Source organism: Sapajus apella, unplaced genomic scaffold (assembly GCF_009761245.1).
Source record: "Sapajus apella isolate SASKATOON/1434 unplaced genomic scaffold, GSC_monkey_1.0 scaffold59, whole genome shotgun sequence".
In the NCBI taxonomy this organism is placed as follows: Eukaryota; Metazoa; Chordata; class Mammalia; order Primates; family Cebidae; genus Sapajus; species Sapajus apella.
The window spans coordinates 13,594,143-13,615,642 of NW_022436999.1; the positions used below are offsets into that span (position 1 = coordinate 13,594,143).

Genomic DNA, 21,500 nt, shown 5'->3' on the forward strand with positions numbered 1-21,500 from the left:
ATTCATTCTAAGTACATTGAAATAATAAGGACTACTACTTTCCCTCTCTTCATTCTCCCTGAAAAAGAAGTCACCTTATACCAGCCTCAATGCATATGCAACATGCCTTCTAGAATGTTACTTATCTTTAAAGCCCTAACATTTAAGATTCTTTATATCTTCACTCACTCCATAAGTATTAGGTGTCTTTGCCTAACGTGAAAGTTCCTTTTATAGAAAAGAAGAAACTATATAAAGAAAAGCTATTTGACATCCCCAGAACAACCTGACAACATTGCCCGAAGCTGCAATCAGATTTCAGGCTCCCAAATTTTCTTTCTTCTTTTCAAGTTCCAAGGCTGTGATGGTTCACTAATTATGAGAAAGATTTCTGAACAAGGCTGAACTGGGAAAATTAACATTTCATGGAGGTTTGAGATTTACATATCCTTTTAGCTATAAAAATGCTCAAAAAGAGCATGAAATCATATAACCTTGAAATGTAAAAAGGTGACTTTAGAAAGCAAAATAAAAGAGCCTTCATCTGTTGGTCCTGATTCTGAGACAATGCTACTAAATGACCAAAATATCTCTAAGGCCAAGAAGTGTAAATAAAAGTCAAGTCCATTTTACAGGCTTTCTGGGAAGAAAAGATTGACTTAAGATGTTCTGCTTTTAAATTTAGAGGTCTGTGGAAATTAAGCTTTGGGAAAGAAGGCATTCAGCTCTGATATGTTCCACTAGGGAAAGTAAGCACCAAGAGCTGTTCTCATTTTAACAGAAGGGAATCCAAAGAACTGTACCTCAGCAGAGTACAATTAAAACAAAATCACTAACATGTGGTTTTGAGCCACAGAATGAAAATGTTGGTCCTACTAGGAATGTTTATTCAACATCAACAATACCTCGACAGAAGAATGTTGCAATTCTGAGCTCTCCGACCATCAATCACCGAAAGCTCTTTGACTTTAAGTTTGGAACTCAGAGTGTCATCAATGGCATCTGCTTCTTTCTGTAAAGAGCACGAAAGAAATCCATCAAAGTCCAACAGGGACATTCAGACTTCAGACACGCACTTTCCTTTACATTTTTGTTCACACACACATTACACACACTCTACACATACACACATGGGCAAAGCTGAGATGGTGAGGTGGGGAGTGTGGAGAGATGGTGGAATTGAAACAAAGGTTACAGTCTAGTTGGTAAAAGGAAATAAGAAGAAAAGCTGACCACCCACATTTGAAAAAGCATTATTTGGAAGAACAAAGTGCTTCTAAGTTGAAGATGCTAAGTGTGCATAAATTATCAGTGAGTGGTGCCCTCCTTTTGTCCCCCAGATTCCTATGGATTGCAGACAGAAGAACTGTCACTATGAATCAGGCTCAGCTGAGGCTTGCCATTGCCGGTCCAGCCACTTGCAAGGCCCATTCACCCCAGAACCATTTGCATCCTGAGCACTCAAAAAAGCTAAACGATAAAACCTCTCAAACATCTTCATGTACAACAGGAAGCTCCAAAAGCCAGATGGTACCCTTCATTACCCTGGAGCCTGATGAACAATAGGAACAGGCAGTTTGAAGCATGAGTTCAGTTACTTACACTAACAATAAAACACTATTTCCATATTCTGTTGCTGTACAGAAATCTGTAAGCTATGATGGCCAGTTATAATTTTAGGTGGAACAAACAAAAATAATTATATATAACATACTGTTAGAGTAAACTGAGCAACAGGAGTACTTGTAATAAGAAAAAGGTCAAGGCTAACTTGATAAATATCAAGTTTGATTTCATTAGCAGAGAGGATCAATTGAAAAGTAGATTATGGCATTTTAGAAATGTAAGAAAACTGAGCTCTTTCTTTTGCAAAGTTATATGTACACTTTACACAAAGATGAAGAATCTTAGGTGAATTCATTCAACTTACCTACAAAGTTTTCTCATTTGATGAGGAGGTTGAATTAAAGTGGTATTTCTAAAGTCTATTTAAGCTCTAAAAATTCTATGTACTTTCCTGCTAACCCTCATGAATTTATGGAGAACATCAAACATTATCAGTTCTACAAACTACTGAATCTTGGACCAGACTGCTGTTTTTAACATGAGTCTGTACTACTGTTTAAATTTTTAGAGTTTAAAAAGAAAATGAATTTGTAGTGACGTGGCTGCAATCTGGCTTGCTCAGATGCTAAACGTATCAAGCATCTGAATTCAACTACAGCCTATGCAATCTGTAAAAAGTATATAATTACTATCAGAAGACAATAGTCCAAGTCTTATATATACCATCAAGCCTTTTTCAAATATTTCCCATTCAAAAATTAGGAGGGAAAAAAACAAACAATTACATAAATTATTATGCCAACAATGGTAGCATTAAAAAAGGTAAGGAAACCAAAGAGCTCTAGAACTGTGTAATAGTTTGGAAAACAAAGGCAATATGAAATTTATAATATGAGGCACTATGTGATCAAATGTCAACTGTCTCGTGCTAAAATTCCAGGCGAACCTCTAAGATATTCATTTAAGAGTTGAAATCCAAAGTGGAGTTACCTAGGCATTAGATTACACTATTTAAAAAACAAAAACAAAATCCTGGATAACAAGGAGATTTCAAGCTTACAGTGAGCCAAGGAGTTATATTAAGCAAGCTTTAGGTAGTAGCTCACTTACCTGCTTGGAGTTACTGTTCACAAAGAAATCCTACAGCCATGGCAGAGGCATGGAAAAGGCAAATCAGATACATGCAGTTCAGAAATCACAGCAACAAATGGGGAAAAGTCAAAGCAGTCAAGGAAATAAGTGATGCAGTGTAAGAGATGATTTATACCCCTGGGATCATCAGTGAGAGTTGATGAAGATGAGAAAGTTTGGCTGAATACCGTGAAGAGCACAACACTACGCATTCAGGGTAGAGAAAGACGATGACATTTGCTGTAGCCAATTTTCAGTGGTGGAAAATCAAAATCAGAAAAGACAGGGCTTAAAACACCCCAGAAAGACCCAAGCTGGGAAAGGAACAAATCCACTTTGAAATGATCACTAGCTCCATTTACTCAACATGATGATTTTTACTTGAAGCAGAATATCAATCGATTCCATTAACTTGAGGAAACTATTCCTACTGTTAACAGCAAAAAAAAAAAAAAAAAAAAAAAAAAAAAGCACTTTTTTGATGGAAATAATCTCCTGTCATCTTGTGCTATAAGAAGGATTCAGGAAAGACACGTTGAACAACTCAAGTCAGTAATATTAACCCTCAGCACCCCTATAAAGTCCAAATAATGCCTGTAGGTGCTACAGGTAGGTATGAGGAAAAAGAACATGCAATTAAGAGAAAATCAGTGGTTCGTGTGCTGTGCAGCCACTGGTGGCCCTGTCTTAACTGCCTCAGGGCTGTTCAAGCATACAAGGTCAACAGTCTCTTCTGGAAATAGTTTTTAGAAAAGACTTGGAGTGAAAAAGGCAACGAGGAAGAGGTAACTGACATGCTATGAGAAAGTTACAGCATACGTCTCATATTTTTGCAATGCTGAAATGAGTAAGGCTTCATTGTGCAAAACACGCCCCAGTTTTCTGGCCAACAGCTTGCACAACCAGCATTTGCTCAGCAGATTCCTTAAGGTTTCATTGGTCTCGGCAGCACTGCCAAGGCCAATTTTACACAGATGAGCTGTTTCACATAATTCCTCTAGTGGGAAACAGAATGTGTCCTCCCCTTACTCTAGCCATACAAGGAGGGACTGCTTTTCTAGAAAGGCATTTAAAAAACAATGAATACTCCTCCTCTGATATCCCAGTTTTCTTTTGTCTCTGTTATAACTGCCAAATTATCTACTCTGAAGCTCCTTAGGACTCTTCCTGTGAAAGCAGTTTCCTTTCAAGGGCAAAAAAGACTATGGTGAAGTGAACTCCATGAGGTCATCTTAACCTATTTTTTTCTCTTAAAGAGAGAGTTGGTAGTGAAACTTAGATCCTGCTCTCACTTTCTGACCCTCAAAGAAGAAACGTTTTTGAAGTTCACTGGCAACTCATCCTATTTTCTAATTTCCCAATGTCAGGAAATTAAGACTTCTGACCTCTAGTGTAGAGGACTGTGGAATCAGACAACTGTTACTGGGTGTGTGGCCTGGGGCTCAGTCTGTTTGTCTGTAAAATGGGGTTAATTAACAACTGATTGGTGTGAAGATAAAACATGACAATCATGTAATGCATTTTGTATAGTACCTAATATACTGTATGAGCTCAATACTTGGAAGCTACAATAATACAATTTCATCTTTCAAGCTGATGATTAAGTCCATTTATTCCCCTTTTGCTCTGCTTTCAGTTGAGCTAGAAAAACAGCTGGTCGAGATCTCCCATTTATAACCAGCACCAGCAGTAAGTGTAGCAGTTAATAATTACATAATATATTTTATCTTTCTAGAGGAGAGGATAAAGAATGCCATGCAAAAGTTTCTTCAATTATTAGCCTAAAGATTCAACTTCTTTAAAAGTCCTTTACTTGGCACATTAGAAATAAAACCATAAAGCTTATAAGTTTCATTGAAAGGGGCATGTTAGAAATAACGATGCTTCCAAGCCTATTTCAAGTTAAGTTTACATTCTTTTTGAAACCTCATTCACTCAAAATTCAGATGGAAATAACAAAAGATATTTCTAATTGGCTTGGGTCAAATGTGGTAGAATCACTTATATCTGGCTTCACCTAACAGGATGTCTGGTTTTTCCAGGCAACTTTTGGCATAAAGCTTAGGGCTTGGAGTATAAATAGGAAGTTGGGACTTGCATTTTCAGGAAGCAGTGCTGATGTGCTGTAGATTGAATTCCACAATGGAGTAATGACTCAACACTTCACAAATAATCGTAACTCTCACATGATTGGTTTTTCATCTTTTTGAGATAGACTTTTGTCAATCTGGTAAAAATTATGGATCCCTATCCAGAAAAATTCATACACTGTATTTGTATAAAACACTACACTTGGTTAACTCTTACCATGAAGCCTAGTTATACAACTTACACTTGGTCTTAAGAAATATTTATAATTCTCTCTTCTGTCTTCATGTGCCATGGTAAGGATCAAGCTTATTTAAATAAATATCTTAAATCTTAAAATTTTTCAATATGAAAATTAGATATATGGAATAAACATTGTAAAGAGAATAAAAAATGAAAATTCTTTGATAACTTATAAAAAATCAGAAGATATCATTGAATGCTCTAAATGGAACTCCCAAAATGTCATATGCATTATATATAAGCAGGAGAGGTTGGATTCCAGAGCCTGGGACCACAGTTATTCTTTGTTCCTAACCCAGAGCAGAAGCTTTGAAGTTTTACAATGTGATGACAATAGGATCCTTAAGGAAGGGCTGTCCTCAAGCAAAGACCAGGGGAAAGGAAGAGACAGTGAGTTGTTAATTGGTTGCTACAGAGATATGACTCCCTTTAGGTAAATGTAGTTCTTTTAGCTCATTTCCCCTCTATTCAATTGTACAGATAGAGAGAAATGAATTTATAGAATCTACGATGAAAATTTCCCATAAAACAAAGATGAATATTGTTTAATTGTATCTGAAAAGTACTGCTATGCAATGTGCCACAATATGTAGTTAAATCAGTCTTTTGTGGCTAACTTGGAAATCATGTATAAAACAGTTTCAATGAGAAAAAGAGGTCCTGAGATTCAAGAAATTCACTTTCCAATGAACTTTCTGAATGTGAGTGGAAAAATAACTGCCTATTAGATCCCATTTCATATGGCACATAAGCTTACATAATCAGCTTTGCACACCTTTGATATCTGCACTGAACAGAACATTCTGAATAAGAGTAGTCTTGTTCTTAAAGCTGGAGTTAAAATCCTATACAAAGTCTGACATTTATAATGAATAAAAACCACAGGGAAGAACAAAGTAAAACTGAGAATTATGTCCCTTTGGAGTCACTAAATACATACCAAGCCACGTTTTTACTATCTATAAAATATGAATAATATCTACTCATAGTGTTGGGGGTGAGCATTTAGGGAAAAAATAAGTATAAGAGCTCCTTGAGAACTAAATCTTAAGGTTGATGAGATTGGGAACTGTGTATATCATACTCAGCATCAGGAATGTAACAGAGGCTTACTATTATCATCTTGTAGTCCGTATTACATTTATTTACAGATTTTCCTCATCTCTGCTTTTATACTCTAAGTTACGCTGTGGGCCTGTGCAAAAGTTTAATACATTTTTCATCCTTTGAAGTACTTTGTATACAAAGCAGACAATATATGTTCTGATTTTATTTGATTCCTCAAATCAACTGGATATAGTTTATGTACCTAAGTGTGTGTATATGTGTGTGTGTGTGTGTGTGTGTGTGTGAGTGTGTTTGCATATACACGTGTTTGTATATATTCCCTAAGTGCCATTTCTCAGTATTCATCTAAATTATACTAATCTGATATTACTGAAATTTTTCCAAAATCTTACTCTGTGCAAGGTTCCTGTTGCATGCATACATAGCATTCATGTGTTCCTTTGCCCATCTGAGAATTGTATCTAGCCAAACAACTGGCTGAAGTCTAGAGAGTTTGAACAGGGTGTCATGACTCTGGAAGGAGGAAAAGAGGAGACACCATGGAAAAAAATAGGTCCTCAGTATTCATTTGGGAGTAGAAAAGTGAGCAGTTCAAGCGAATTATACAATGCATTGCCAAGACTGAGATGAAAATGCATAGGTCTTGAGTATTTCCATTGGTCATGAGATAAAGGGACATTCAATGACAGGCACCCTATTTCCTTTACAGTGTCCTACATATTCCAACTAAAGTGTCCACATCTTTGGATTTTCTATCAGAATTCAGTGAATTCAATAAAATGGTTCAAATTACCCTTATTTAGAAAATATATTTATGGTTTCAAAGTTCTCATCTCAAATTCTTGTACCAAAAGGGAAAACACACTTGAACTACTCAGGCTGGTCAGGTATGCTGAAATTTTTCTTCAGGAAGTGCTATTGAAAATATGGTCACAACTGATTCTACTTGCCGGTCTACTTAGTGTTAAGTGCAACTGAAATGTTCTGGACTCTCCTGACTGGAATGCCTACTGATTACTTAAACAGTGTTGGTTGCTAGGAGACAATTACCCAATTGCTAGGCTTTCTGCAGTCTTGTCTCCCAGAGCTCTTGAAAACTGTCCACATATTTGTCCCAGAGCATTTTGGCAGCATCCTTCTGCACCTTCTGCTGAAAGCCAGTTAATTATGAGTCTTGTAAACTTAGGTCTTTCAACCACCTGCCTTTATAATAAATGCAGCCCACATGCTTGGACTTGAATAGCATCATTTGGAATAACTGCTGCTTTTCCTTCCTTTAATTTACTTCTCTACAATTCTCAAATCTTCATATTAGGCAATCACCATGGACCAGTATCAGCGATCAAAACTGAAGTGGGAAAGCAATGGAGCATATAGCCAGGTTAGAAGATTATTTGAATTACCAGGAAATTTGCTAAAATGCCTCAAGATTTCACGTCAAGGCTAGGGAGACACCTTCTCAGGACAGCAGACAGAGAGAGAAGTTGTGTGTTGCAGCCAATCAGGAATGAGTCTGGTCACAGTCCCTGCCACGTGAGGACTCTAAAGACAACTTTTGTCCTTTGAAAGATAAGTTGTTTTGCTTTCTATTGGCCAATGCCTCATCTTCATTGTGTTTTTACATTTTCCCTTATTTGGTTGCACAACATTGCCCGTGTTTCCGTTTCTACTTATGGTAGGGGTGGGCAGCTGAGGGCTCCTGTTTTAAGTGTTCATGTCACTATGGCAGGCAACCACCTCTATTTTTGTATTTTATTAAACTGGCATAAAAGGCATTGCAGAAAGCTTTCCCTTTCTTAAGGAAAAATATTCATTTAAATATTGGCTTTTTTTCCCCCCATTTCGGATGCATCAAAGGCCATTTTGAAACAACAAAATAAAACTAAAAACCCTTAGTTTTTGTTTCTGCCCCCAAGTCCATCTACTCTTTTGGTGCTCAGTATTTCTTTTCTGATACACTCTTTCTTGGGGACTTAGCCAAGGAAACCAGCTAGGAAGTCTGCTGCTTGTTTAAGGATGCTCCACCCATGATTAATCTGGGAACTAAGGGCCTCTCAGTAAAGCCCAAGGAAAGCCCCTGTAAGACGCCCAGCATTCGTGTGTTCCTGTTTAGGATGAACTCTGCTCTCGCCATCATTCCTCTCCTTCAGGCATACTTAAGAATCTTTCTTCTCACACTGCAAGACTCAAGTTTTCTCTTCTCAAGTCTTTGATTATTTGGGATCCTACTCCACCTTTTCTTTTTTCTTCTGAAACTCTCCAGACGTGGCCACTTTGCTGTATTCTGTTCTGGTCTAACTTTAAGAGGCTCGACCACGATGCCCTCTTGAAAAGCAAGAGGTACCACACAGATGTGACTGGGGCTCAAACAGTGATGCTGACTAGTTGGCCTTGTCAATGTGGAGAGCCAGCAGGCACCACATCACATGGTTTTGCCACTATTACAAAAGCTTTGCTCACTTTTTAGTAGCTTCTCTGGGCGTATTTGTACCATAGCCATCTCCCCACTTGCTCAGGCTTTACAACCACACTTCTGTTCATGACATATAGTAAAAACTCCTAAGTTCCATCTACTGGCCAAATTAGAGTCATTAAAAAACCTCCGTACTTCTAAAAATTCCATGCATTTCACAAAGCATTCTGCTTCAAATGGTAACCATTTGATATGTATTTTTAAAAAATTCAGATAAACCAAAATAGTTTTAGATATAAACACCGTGGGTTGACAATTGAAGTTATTTAACTCTTCTACTAACATTTTCTCCTGGTGACCTGTTTTGACTAAATACAAGTGATAGCATACAAAACTCTATACCAACAGAGACAAGGTCTTAGACATACACCAGATATTAAACTCCCTAACAAGGAGCTTATATACCTTCAGCTGTTCACATACAACTGACAGGCACTTGGACACAGACGTGGACATGCACAACCAAGCTGGGCTCTGCAGAAACATATCAGGGTAGATCCAACAGCCAAGAACTCATATGTGCCTGTCACATCATGGCCATGGCTGATGGGCCAGGGATCATACATGGATAAGACATGATTTTTCTACTTTTTTGGTGTCTGGAGGGCATACGCTGTTACCTGCTGTCTTTGATAGGCAGAGAAGGTTCTTTCCAGGTCTTCAAGATCTAGAAGCTTGAAGACTTTTGTATCATCAATTTCGGTCCATACTGTTCCTTCCAGTTTGTTCTAGAAACATCAATGTAATAAGTGCTATGGTTTACAGTTATACATAAAAAGAACAGGCACGGTTATTCTTTAAAAAGTGCTTCTATCCCAAATTTTTCAGTCTACCAGACACTCAAAGTGAGCAGGGTTTCAAACAATGTGTCGTTTATTTCACAAGCTTTATCACTTAAATATCTGAGCTAGTGAGAACCCTGAGTCCACACTAGAAAATGAAATCATTTAACAGCCAAGGTTGTTTTCCCTTTCAGTGACAACACAATGAGCTGCTAATGCTATCCATTAGAGGGAAAATTGGAGCAAATGGCTTACCTCTGGCAGTTTAGACCAGTTGAAGGATTTCAGGGCATTTGTGGGCTGAGGAATGTTTTTCTTCTTGAGTGCCAAGCCCATTGGAGCACCAGGAGGTGGCATGATTCCCCCTAAGGGAGGAGGCCCTGGGGGAGGAGGAGGGCCACCTGGAGGGAGGGGAGGTGGTGGAGGGGGAAGCATCCCACCTGGTGGAGGTGGGGGCGGTGGGGGAGGAAGGAGAGATCCAGGTACAGAGGAGGGAAAGGGACCTCCTGGGGCTCCAGGTGAGGGTCCACCTGGGATTGAAGCACAGACGGCCCTCTGAAAAGATAAAAATAGGAAAAGAAAAGATCAATGGAAGAAGTAAATTCATTGAATGATTTGAGAGTCTGTAACTTTCCCTAAAATGTGTATGATAGAGAAATTCATGCTTCTGAGAATGTTTAAAGGATCGGTAAAGTTGAATGGACTTTTTGGGCCTTCATGGACTCCAATGCATCAACCTTTTGTATTTGACACCCAAGTACTTGTCTGGGATGCATTCACATCTTTCTCACTTCTTGCACCATCACAGAAAGTCTGGTTTTCATGAGGTCGGTTTTCACTTTAAGAAGCTAATACAATTTCCTTTGCCCTTAGATTTGTACAATATTTTTACATGCACACCCCCAAATACCTCTGCTGCCTACATGACAGCAGAGGGAGTGAGTCTCTTAATTGTGATTAATCATGAGCCATTTCAGATTTTGCTCCCCCAGTATGAAGTTGTCTACTTAAGGGTGAAGGGCGCTAGGGTCAGTGAGGCCTTGGCAGCTGCCCGTGAGCTAAGCGGAAGACCTCACCCTGCTGAGCTCATGGAGCTGTGCTGTGAGGTCCGCCACCTGCTGCTTGACTTGCTTATGCTCAGTAGTCTCCTTTTCAAGTTTCTCTTTCATTTTATTTAAGGTCTGCATCATCTCTTCCTTCTCTTGAGTCTTGGCATCACATTCTCGTTCTTTCTTTTCCAGTTTCTGTTGTAGCTCATTGTGCTCTACACATGAAAACAATTGTACATGAAAATAGGAGAGTCTTTAAAGCTGAAGCATTTTCTCTAAAAAAAAAAAGATTGACTGAGGATGATGGCAGAGATTATGAGGATCTTTATTAGGTAAAAATTATTCCTCTTCTCCATCAAAGGAAGCAACTCAAGGGCTAAATGATGTTTGTGCTTGGAGTGGGCTTCAGATGAACAACATTATTAACTATGTTCTGTAAGAGACTTAAGAGACTCTACACTCAGAGTTCTAAGTGTAAAACAAAAGTTTGAGTGATTACTGGTGGAGGAGAATGGTACCAAAGTTCATTCAAATCTTGTCATGAAAATGGTCCTTTAACAATACTAGGAAAAAATAAATATTCAAATGGCCTCTTTTCGCAAATTAGAAATGAGACAAAGAGAAGTTCAGCTTTTATGAGTTAGGTTTGCCAGCTCACCTCCACCAGCAGAAGGGCTGGAAGGGAAGGTCTCATGTGTGAGGAAGAGCTGCTGCCAGACCCAGGGTTTGTCCCAAGAGGGACTCATTTCTCCCCTCTCCCCTCAGAAGGCTACTTGATGTATTTTATACTTTCAGTAAATAATTATTAAGACATGTGAAAGCAAATGTTATCATCTCAGTATTAAACATCTTAAAGGGAGTGGTGTCAGCAGAATGCTAGAATCATGGTAATACGGAGGAGAAAAATATTGACTCTCAGCTGTAGTTTTACTGACTTCCTCAATCCTGCTATAATAAAACAGCACATCCAATTCAGCATAATGCTTATTCACATTGCCAATGGATATAAGCTTGCTGACAGGAGTGATGAGTTTTGGAAAAGAGAACGAACGAAGTTTAGGCTGTGGATTTTTATTTCAAATACGTGGCCCTAATTCCTATTCTTTTTATATCAATAAATCCACTAGAGGTATAACCCACTGGGGCAGAGCTATGCTAATAGAGCTAGTCTCTATTTCTGAATTCGATAACACTTTTAAATTCTTGTTTTCTCTCTGACCTTCTCTCTCCTGAGTTCCCCAAAATCAGAGTTTACAGGGAGGAGTTCAAGCCACTAAAATCCCTGGATTTTGCCAGTCTTGGAATTAAAATAACCAGCAATCCACTTCTACCACTCTATGATTGCTTCCCTAACTTCTCCAGAAATAAATTTTAAAAATGACCTCACTATATCCCATTTTCCTTCTTTTATCTCCATTTCACTCTTCTTTTACAATTTCAGGACTAGAAACTTGCCTTCCTCTCACTCAGGGTTGGCTGTGCCTCAGAATTATCTGAGAAGTTTTAACATTTCAAGACTTCCCAGACACTATTCCAAGAAGTCTATTTTGTAGGTAGGCGAAAGGGCTTGGGAATGTGCAGTATTTAAATGATCCTTAGATGATCATGATATATGCCAGGTTGGAAGCTCCAACCTAAAGGACTCTCCCTACAAATGGTACCTGTTTACCACCTAGTTACTAAGATTTTTATTGAGCACTTCCTGGGTGTGCGGCCCTAAAGAGAATTCTCCCCAAATATTCTCTACCTTTTAGGTCCATAGAACTTCTGTCTCCTTATTGCCTTTTATCATTGGACTACTATGTGCCCTCTTTAATACAATTTTGTCACCTGAAGCTTCCAGAAAAAAAAAATTAACATTTAACTATAACCTTTCTTCTTTTAGCCTCTACCCATAACTACACCTTAAAACATCAAAATAACCTGTTCCTCCCACTGACATTGGAGATTTTCTTTTGCATCATCTCAGCCACCTGAATCCTGCAACAGTGGCTATCATTTGTTGTGCAAGTAGCATGTGCCTTACACTACGCTAACGTTCTTATATTTGATGTGTCATTTAATCTTCACAACCACGCTGTGAGTTAGGCTTAATTCTCAGGTTGCAAAGGTGGAGACTAGGGGAGAAGAGAGGAGATGACTTAGCCCATCCACACAGTGAGTGAGGGGGAGAGTTGAGACTCAGACCCAGAACTCAGCACAGTGCCTGACATACAGGCATTCAACAGGCATTATTCACTGAATGAATCAATGAATGAATGAATGAATGAATGAATGAAAGCTTACATCCTAAGTGCTCTCCTCAACTTGCACACTTGAGTGTCCATATTCTAGAGTGTATTCCTAAAATATCCACTCATTGACCATTTTTCTCTTTGGTTTAATCTCTTTACCCTGATTTTTAGTCAATGTTTCTATTTTTGTAGCAGTTTCTGAAATTTATTTTTTTAAATGCATGTGCAATATCACTTATTTGAGAGCAATCTGAATACATATGAGGAACTTGTAACATAACAGTAGTTAGTTCACATTTGGTATTTTCTGGTATCAGTTATGGCCCTGCTTTTCTGCTCAAGGGAAACATGATGAGAGAAAAGGAAATGCTTAAGCATCTCTTGGACCTGCTTTTCAGCACATTAAATATTGGGGTGAGTGCTATTCAATTTCATTGGCTGTGGGTGATTAACTTGGACAAGGAAAAGGAAGTCAGTTAACCAGTATGGTGAGAGCATAGTGGCTCGCAGTACAATTGTTTCCACAAAGGGGCCAACTTCAATTTGCTAATATTTTAAAACAGGAAGGAAAATGATATACATTTCTCCATATGGCTAGCAGAATGATGGACATAAATGTCTCTCCTATCATTTGATGCTGAGAGATAATATCAAAGACATTCAAAATATACACTAATAGCTGGTCAGCTAATGATTCATAACACATATCTCAGCAATGGTCACTGATTTTCTGAATGACTTTTTTTTTTTTTAATAATTGGTACCAAGTCAAGGTCAGAGAGAAAGCTGGGTTATTGAAACCAAGTGACCTGTTCTTCTCTTTTAAAATTTTGGATAATCCCTCATGTGCCTTATTGTATTTCTTAAAACCCAGTATGCTTTAAAGAGCCATTATGGAGTAGGGGAAGGCTTTGGATTATTAGTAGTTAGGAAAATTTGATTTAATGAATACCGAACAGCAAATGCTATAAGCTTTTCAAAACATTTACGTGATTATAATAAAAGGAAAAAATACTTTAGAATCCGCATGACAACTAAAATAGCTCAATTTAAGAAACCCAGTGCAAATGCCCTTAAAAGATGGAAAAGGCTGCCTGAACCAAAGTCAACAAGAAACATCAATGTAAATTTCCAAAATATATGGAAATCAAGGTCACCCAATAAACAAAAGCATAGCCTCTTCTCTTGTTAGGGCCTCATCATTTACCTTTTCTCATTTTTTCCGCTTGTTCTTTCCACTGCTTAACTTCATTTTCATTAACCAACCTGTGTAAGAGTTCAAGGAGCATTTATTACAAAAAATATAAACGGTCCACTGCAAACTGCATTCTCCCTAGGTACAAAAATAGTCTACTGCAGAGAAAATCCTCAGCGCATGCTTGAAATCCATTTAAAACCAGATGTTACTTAGATATAGTGCATGTGTATAGTAACTCATATTTGACCCCTAGAACATTTCAGCTCTCCCAGTTGTTACTCTGAAATAGGATAAATATCTTACATTGTCACCATTATCTCACAGGCAGCAGAATAAGAAGAGACTTACATTCGTACGACATTCTTAATATTAAAGTTTTCCAAAGGTGTGGAGTCAGGGTCCTGTCCTTTGTCATTCTGGATAACTATCTGCTGTATAATTCTATCTAGTAGTAGCCAGTACTGAACAGTGTTGCCACTCCTCTTGTCTAAAAAAGAAGAGAACAGTGAAAGAAAATGCTCAAGTTGTTTCTAAGCTAGGACGAATATTTGTCAATAGCGGTCACCCTTCAGAGCCACAGAACCAGAAAGATGTTTACAACATCTGCACCAATGCTTCCCATAGTGTATGGAATTTTGACATGCAATGATCATTAATGTGATTGAGAGTGACCTTCTATACCTTTCTAAACAGGTTGTAAGGCATATTTTTTATTTTTAAAATCAAAATTTTGATTCATTAAAAAAATTTTGTAACACCCCTTAAGCTGTACAGACACACATTCTGGGCTGGCATAAAACAAAGGCTTGGAATCTCTGGTGTGCACCGAATGTAATCAGCACTGTTCAGGAGCCAGAACCCTTCGGACAATGTCCAAACATTCAGAAGCACACATGTAAGTCACAAACACACTTACAAGGCATTTGGAGGCAGTGGTGCAGGATGGACATGAAATGCGGGTAAGCTTCACTATGAGTCAGCCTCTTCCTGGTCAGCTCAAACATCTGAGTTGCACTTTTTGTGTCTATGTGAACCTATTTTGCAGGAAAAAGAAATCAAATCAAACATCTAAGTTCTTCAATTCCCCCAGTGTAAAATAAACTTAAAGCAAACAGAAGCTAATCCTGCCACTTAGATAACAAAATAGAGCTTCAATTTTGCTTTTAGGTTGCATTGGTCCATGTGAACTCTACAGCACATATTACAAAGAGAAATAATGTGAACTGATAAGTCAAACCAGAATAATTGTAAGCATATATACCAGTTCAAATCTTTTGGCAAATTCTAGTTCATCTTCATTTCGGAGCATTTCAAAAAAGTCTAAATGCCTGAAAAATAATGAAAGAAATATTATTAAGTAGAACATCCTACAAACACAGGTGCACAGTACTGAGGACATGAATACTAAGGTTTTTCCTGACTTTTCAGAGATATCTCAAAAAGAAACAATGGAACAAAATTTGAATGCTTCAACTTAACTATGTTCTTTCTAAGGAAAAAAGACATCACCTGAGTGAAACAGATTACAATAAGAGAAAAATTTAAAAGTCTAGGCTGCCTAGCATATAGTAGGCAATTACTAAAACGAAATCTAAAAACAATCAAGTCCAAATTCCATTCATGGATTCCCTTTACAGGAAAACATGCCCATAAAACTACACTTAACTTCCAGCTGAATTAAAGATCACAAAACAAATGATCATGCCATTCATTTATTCAGTCATGTATTTATTGAGCACCTACTATGTATTCTATACACCCAGGATGCATTTTATGAAGACAAACACATCAGGGTAAAAAAAAAAATTGAAAATGGTGACAGATGAGGTGAATAATGTACACACAGTGGTTAGATAAGGTGTCTCTCCAGGAAACTAGAGAACAAACAATTTGGACATCTGGGAAAGATCTTTTGAAGCTGAGGAAATAGCAAGTGCAAAGGCCCTGATGCAACAGTGTTTTTGATATGTTCACAGACTATCAAGGCGAAGAGCATGCTGGAGTATATGAATATAGAGGAGAAGAGAACAGTGGTAGAGAAAAGCTCTGAAATCAAGTAGGGATAGCTTAGAGATAGTAAAATGATTGCAAACGAGCAAATGAACCAGCAGTGGAAATTAACATTCATAGAATGCCTATCAAAGGGGCTAAGTGATTCCAAAGGTTTTTTAGTCAATTTTTACAATACTTCTGGAAAATAACTGTCATTATCATCATCACCACCAGCGCTTATTTTTTTACAGGTATAAAAATAGCAAAATTCGGAAAAATGGAGTAACTTCACCAGGATACACAGGACATACGAGGCAGGACTAGGATAAGATATGAATTCAGGTCTAACGCCAAAACCCACATTACGTTTTCTACATAATGTGCTGCTTCCCTCATCAACGAAGTCTTACTATAAAAATATCATTAGCTGAACTAACATTCTGGTACAAGCTCTTTACATTACAGACAGGGCACAAGTAACCACAGGCCAGCACTTGATGAGGCATTGCATTATAGATGGAAAACACAGAAACTTTCTCACATCAAAACAGTCTGACTTACCTATCTAATGTTGAATTTTCATGTTCCCTTAATTTATCTATTACGGGTTGAATTCCTAACATCAGAAATTCATAGCGAAGATGAAGTCTGAAGTCCAAACTCTCCTGAAAGTAAAAGGGCAATAAAATACATATTTGTGGTTTTTAGACTAAATAATAATCACTTTTTATAAATTATTCTTTACTAATAGATTTTTAATTTATAGTGGAAGGTTCTTACCACTCCTGCTCCTTGGCTGAGCACCGCGTTAATGAAGGACATGATTGCAGTCTTGAGACTCACTTCATCTCGATACCGCCCAGTGCTTTTATCCAAGTCGTTAATTAACGTCTATCAAAAATATAAATATAAAAAGAAAGGACTGAAACATTACTAACCCTATGCTCATTTTATGAATTTTTTTAGACTCAAAAGTTAACTTTTCAAATCTCTTGTTTAGTCAGGATTATACTGACCCATAGAAAGCCACCCTTTTCCCCTCTTAAAAATAGTCCTAAAAACTCTAATTTCAAAATTCTTACATCATACGTACATGTATACAAAAGCCTTTGGTTCATTACGTCTGCTTGCTTTTTACATCTGAGTAATATACTGAAATATGAAAAATTATTCATATTGATCCTAATTCAAGAATGGCAAGCTGTAATATTTTCAGGGAACACCCAATTTGGTGGGTTCAAAAGATGTGAGCTGTATGACATGTAGGATACAAGGCCACAATTTCAAGTTCTGCAAATTTAAAGCTCCAGGTTGATCAACTATGGAAAATATACTCTATTCTCTAGTTCTTAAATCTAAGAAGGAGGGAATATTTGAAGTCACACTGTGAGTAATCACCACAGGGGGAAATGTAATGTTCTCAAGTAATGTTCCCCCTTCAGGGACAGGAAAAGCACGTGTTTGAGCAGACTTTAAAGAAGGGGTGAGTGAAGAAGGCCGAGGGAGCACCCACCTGAAAGCGGGTCCTTTCACTGGCATATTTCTGGTAGTGCAGCATGGCCTGCAGAACCTTCTTGTGGCCCCCAGGAACCAGGCACACGGCGCCCAAGATTTCCAGCACGGCCACCTTTGTCTTAATGTTCTCTGTGCTCAGACTCTGAGCAATTACATTAATACTCTCAGAATGGGCCAGGACATGAGCCCGGCCTTGAGAGTTGTTCATTAGCGCCTTTATGCAGCCAATGAGAGAAGTATGTATTCGAGACTCTGAGGTCTCATAGTCCATGGTCTTTAGAAAGTTGAGGATACATGACAGGCCATCCAAGTCGATGAATCTGGTTACAAACCTGTCGTGAAGAGAAGTACACCACACTTAAGTCCCTTTGGGGTTTTATAATAGCCCCTAATAGAAAAATCCTGAGGGTGGGGGAAAATAAGATTTCGTTCCTGAAGTCTTAACACCGATGAAGTCTTTTTAATGCTCTGCTTCTTCCTTGGCACAGACCCAATGGTCAGGTCTAACCAAAAGTGTGGAGAAAAAAAAAAAAAAAACAAACAAAAACCTCCATTTGTGATAAACACATCTCAACAAGTACAAAGAACCAACAGATCACATGCTCATAAAAAAGCAAGAGAATACTCAGAATACATATCTTGTCTTAGGTTAAAATCATTTGCAGATCCTGGGTTACTTAGCATACAGTTTCAATACCCCAACCCACCCCCCATTTTGTTTTTAAGAGAGACAAGGTCTTTCTCTGTCATAGCTCACTGCAGCCTCGAACTCCTGAGTTCAGGTGATCCTTCCACCCCAGCCTCCCAAGTAGCTGGGACTACAGGTACATGCCACCATTCTCAGTCAATTTTTTCTTTTTAATTTTCTTTAGAGACAGAGACTTGCTATTTTGCCCATACTGGTCTTGAACTCCTGGCCTCAAGCAAACCTCCTGTCTCAGCCTCCCAAGTAGCTGGGATAGTGAGTGACAATGTCCGGCCATGCGCTTTTATGTTGACTGCTGAGGCACTTGTAAGTGCTGATCGCTGACCTAAACGCCCTATTAATGAAAGTCAAGAGCTTCCTTACATTCCAAAATATTTGCTTGACAAACAAATGATAATCTATATCCCAAAAATTTTATTAAAAAACTATTCTCTTGTATGACATGCTACATGGAATCTCATTATTCCATGTACATGGAATAGAATAATAAAGCAATACTTATGTTGTATATTAACTTTATTAATATTTCTTACACTTAATGTTAAGTTAATCAATGAGAATAACTCACAATACATATGTATATATTAAAGCCACTGAAAAGCTCAGAAGTAACATAACCTGTTTATGTGATAAATTTTCCAAAGTTACTTAGCCTTGGATATTGATTAACATCTGAGAATACAGAACACACTGACAGAAACGCTGACAGGATAGTCTAGATCTCAGTCATATAACTACACAACATTTTTCATGAATCAGACTTTTCTAAGTTTTCATTTTATAGTCAAATAAAGAAAGGGAATCTTTATATTCTAGGCTTTTCACCCAACCACATGACCCAGCTATAGCCAAGCTCATTAAACCAGTTGGCTTCATTCATAGCACCTGTGCTCATGAAATGTACATGTAAGAACCTCAACACGTCACCAAATCCTACAGGCATTAAAGGAAAATGAAAGTGCAGGAGGCACACCAGAGAAGCCGATTATCAGAGAGGAAATGAATCACTATTGCCAGAAAGTCTACCTATCTTAAAAAAATTAGTTGTATTGAGAAATAATTCACATGCCATAAAATTCACCCTTTTAAATTGTACAATTCAGTAGTTTTTAGTATATTCACAGAGCTGTGTGACCATCAACACTATCTAATTTTAGAACAGTTTAATCACCCAAAGAGAACATTTTCCCCACTTCCTCAGCTCCTGGCAACCACTAATCTACTTTCTGTTTCTATGGATTGGCCTATTCTGGGCATTTCATATAAATAGAATCATACAGTATGTGGTCTCCTTTGTTACTGGCTTCTTCCACTTAGCATATTTCAAGGTTATTTCATGTTGTAACATGTATCAGCACTCCATTCCTTTTTTTGTAGCCAAATTATATTCCATTTTGTGGATATATAACATTTAATTTATCATTTCATTGGCTGATGGATATATGGTGGTTTCCACTTCTTGGCCATTATGAATAATGATATGAACATTTGCATACATGTTTTTGGGGGACATGTCTTCATTTCCCTTGGCTATATTCTTAGGAGTAGAATTACTGAGTCATATGGCAACACTGTATTTAAAATTCTGAGAAACTGTTAAAAGCCTTTCCAAAGTGGCTTCACCATTTTACATTCCTAGCAGCAATGAATGAGGGTTCCAATTTTTCTACATTCCTGCCTACTAATTTGCCATTGTTAAAGTCTCTGTCTTTTTTATTTTAGCCATCCTAGTGGCTGCCTGTATACCTTTTAACAGAAGAAAATAATTTTATTAAACGTTAATGATTAAAGTATATTACTCATGGTTTACTCATGGTTTTAACTTAAGACTTACTAGAAGGTTTGACTATTGCAGAAAAAAGGAGGGAAAAAGGAGAGGAAAAAAACCATGCTAACCAGGGAAAATTACCTCATTGGTTTTGTCCTCAGTGCTGTCTTCAAACTCTCTATAGTTTTACTTCTCTCTTCTTCTTCTTCCTTCTCTAAAGCCAGCAGAGATTTTCTCTGTGCAAAGAAAACAGAAGTCACTTCTTCAAATTCTATTTTTTAATTACAGTACAAACAAGACAAACCTAAGATTCTTTGTTACTATCACTTTAAATATAAATAATAAATCTATAATCAAGTAAGCTAGGTCGTTCAAATTCTAAATAAAGCTTTAAGGAAAAGTTTAGAAATCTTAGTAGAGACTATGTTGCCCAAATGTTTGTATAACTATTCTACAATTACACTTTGATGTAGATATTACTATTTGTATTTGATAGAAATAAGATTGAACCTGTAGTTGAATACAACATTCTGGCAATTACATCTGAGTAATATAGTGAAATATGAAAAATTATTCATATTGATCCTAATTCAAGAATGGCAAGCTGTAACACTTTCAGGGAACACCCAATTTGGTGGGTTCAAAAGATTGGAGATGTATGACATATAGGATGCAAGGTCACAATTTCAAGTTCTGCAAATCTCAAGTCCCAGAGTCTGAGCAATTATCACACTATCAAAAAGGAGGTGGGCAGCAGTCCTCCCACACTACCATTCCTATTCCTCAGCCAAAAAGTGTAATCAAGATCAAAGGAATTTTGTTACATCAAATCATTTTTTAAGAAGAACAATTAAATTGGAGCTATTACTAGGATAGGCAATTCCTTTAGAGTAAAGGCTTGACTTCTAGAAATGATTCACCATCATTTAGAAATCAGAGTGTGAGTCTAACTTCTAGAAATCAGTGTGTGTGTGTGTGTGTGTGTGTGTGTGTGTGTGTGTGTGTGTGTGCATGCGTGTTTCTATGCAGGGATCTGCTAGAGCAGTCCTTCTCAAACTTTAATGTGGATTTGAAAATCACCTGAGGATAGTCTTAAAATGTGGAGCCTGGTATGTCTGGTTTGAGCCTGGTTTGGGGTGAGGTTTGAGATATTGCATTCCTGACACATTTCTAGGCAATGCTGATGCCGCGAGAGCAAGGTTCTATGTAAGATTGCAATTATTATAAAATTGTGAATGCCAGTAAGGTGTCTAGTCTTTTCCATTCCCTTTCACTCAGTGATCACCTGGTTGTACTAAAGTACCCCCAATCTGATGACTCCATTCACTTTCACTCTGTGATCATCTGTCTGTACTAAAGTACCACCAATCTTATGACTCCAGGAACGTCCACCATGGAGCTCCCAGTCCCTGTTCTTCATCCTATTCGGAACACATGTTGTCTAGTTTCAATCTTTTTACCTATTACAGATTCTGACAGAAATACTTGGCTAGGAAATAGATTGGGGTAACTGTATTGAAAAAGAAGAGCCTGACTCATATCCATGGGTCTCAATGATCCAGTCACGGCTTTTCTTTCAGGACCATAAATCATCAAGAGTGACAATCAATAGTATCAGCATTAAGTAACTAAATGTTAACTAAAGCCTAAATATGATTTCATAATGAGAAGGGTAAAGCTCAAAGCAAAATAAATATAATACATCAGT

The 21,500-nt window shown here is 37.6% G+C and overlaps 1 protein-coding gene across 4 annotated transcripts in view; it reads right to left on the reverse strand.

Moving 5' to 3' along the window:
• The window catches only part of DAAM1 (dishevelled associated activator of morphogenesis 1), a 194,007-nt gene that overhangs the window by 31,343 nt on the left and 141,164 nt on the right, over nt 1–21,500 (reverse strand). For 3 of the 4 annotated variants that reach the window (XM_032245945.1, XM_032245947.1, XM_032245946.1), the window contains 13 exons: nt 19,934–20,028; nt 17,317–17,650; nt 16,584–16,694; nt 16,365–16,468; nt 15,073–15,139; nt 14,728–14,845; nt 14,160–14,298; nt 13,821–13,879; nt 10,407–10,594; nt 9,586–9,885; nt 9,169–9,276; nt 2,656–2,685; nt 885–991 (listed from right to left, as the gene is read on the reverse strand). In XM_032245945.1, the coding sequence (XP_032101836.1) occupies nt 885–991; nt 2,656–2,685; nt 9,169–9,276; nt 9,586–9,885; nt 10,407–10,594; nt 13,821–13,879; nt 14,160–14,298; nt 14,728–14,845; nt 15,073–15,139; nt 16,365–16,468; nt 16,584–16,694; nt 17,317–17,650; nt 19,934–20,028 (1,760 nt within the window). The remainder of the gene's footprint in view (nt 1–884; nt 992–2,655; nt 2,686–9,168; nt 9,277–9,585; nt 9,886–10,406; nt 10,595–13,820; nt 13,880–14,159; nt 14,299–14,727; nt 14,846–15,072; nt 15,140–16,364; nt 16,469–16,583; nt 16,695–17,316; nt 17,651–19,933; nt 20,029–21,500) is intronic. The other variant, XM_032245948.1, reaches the window with a different exon arrangement.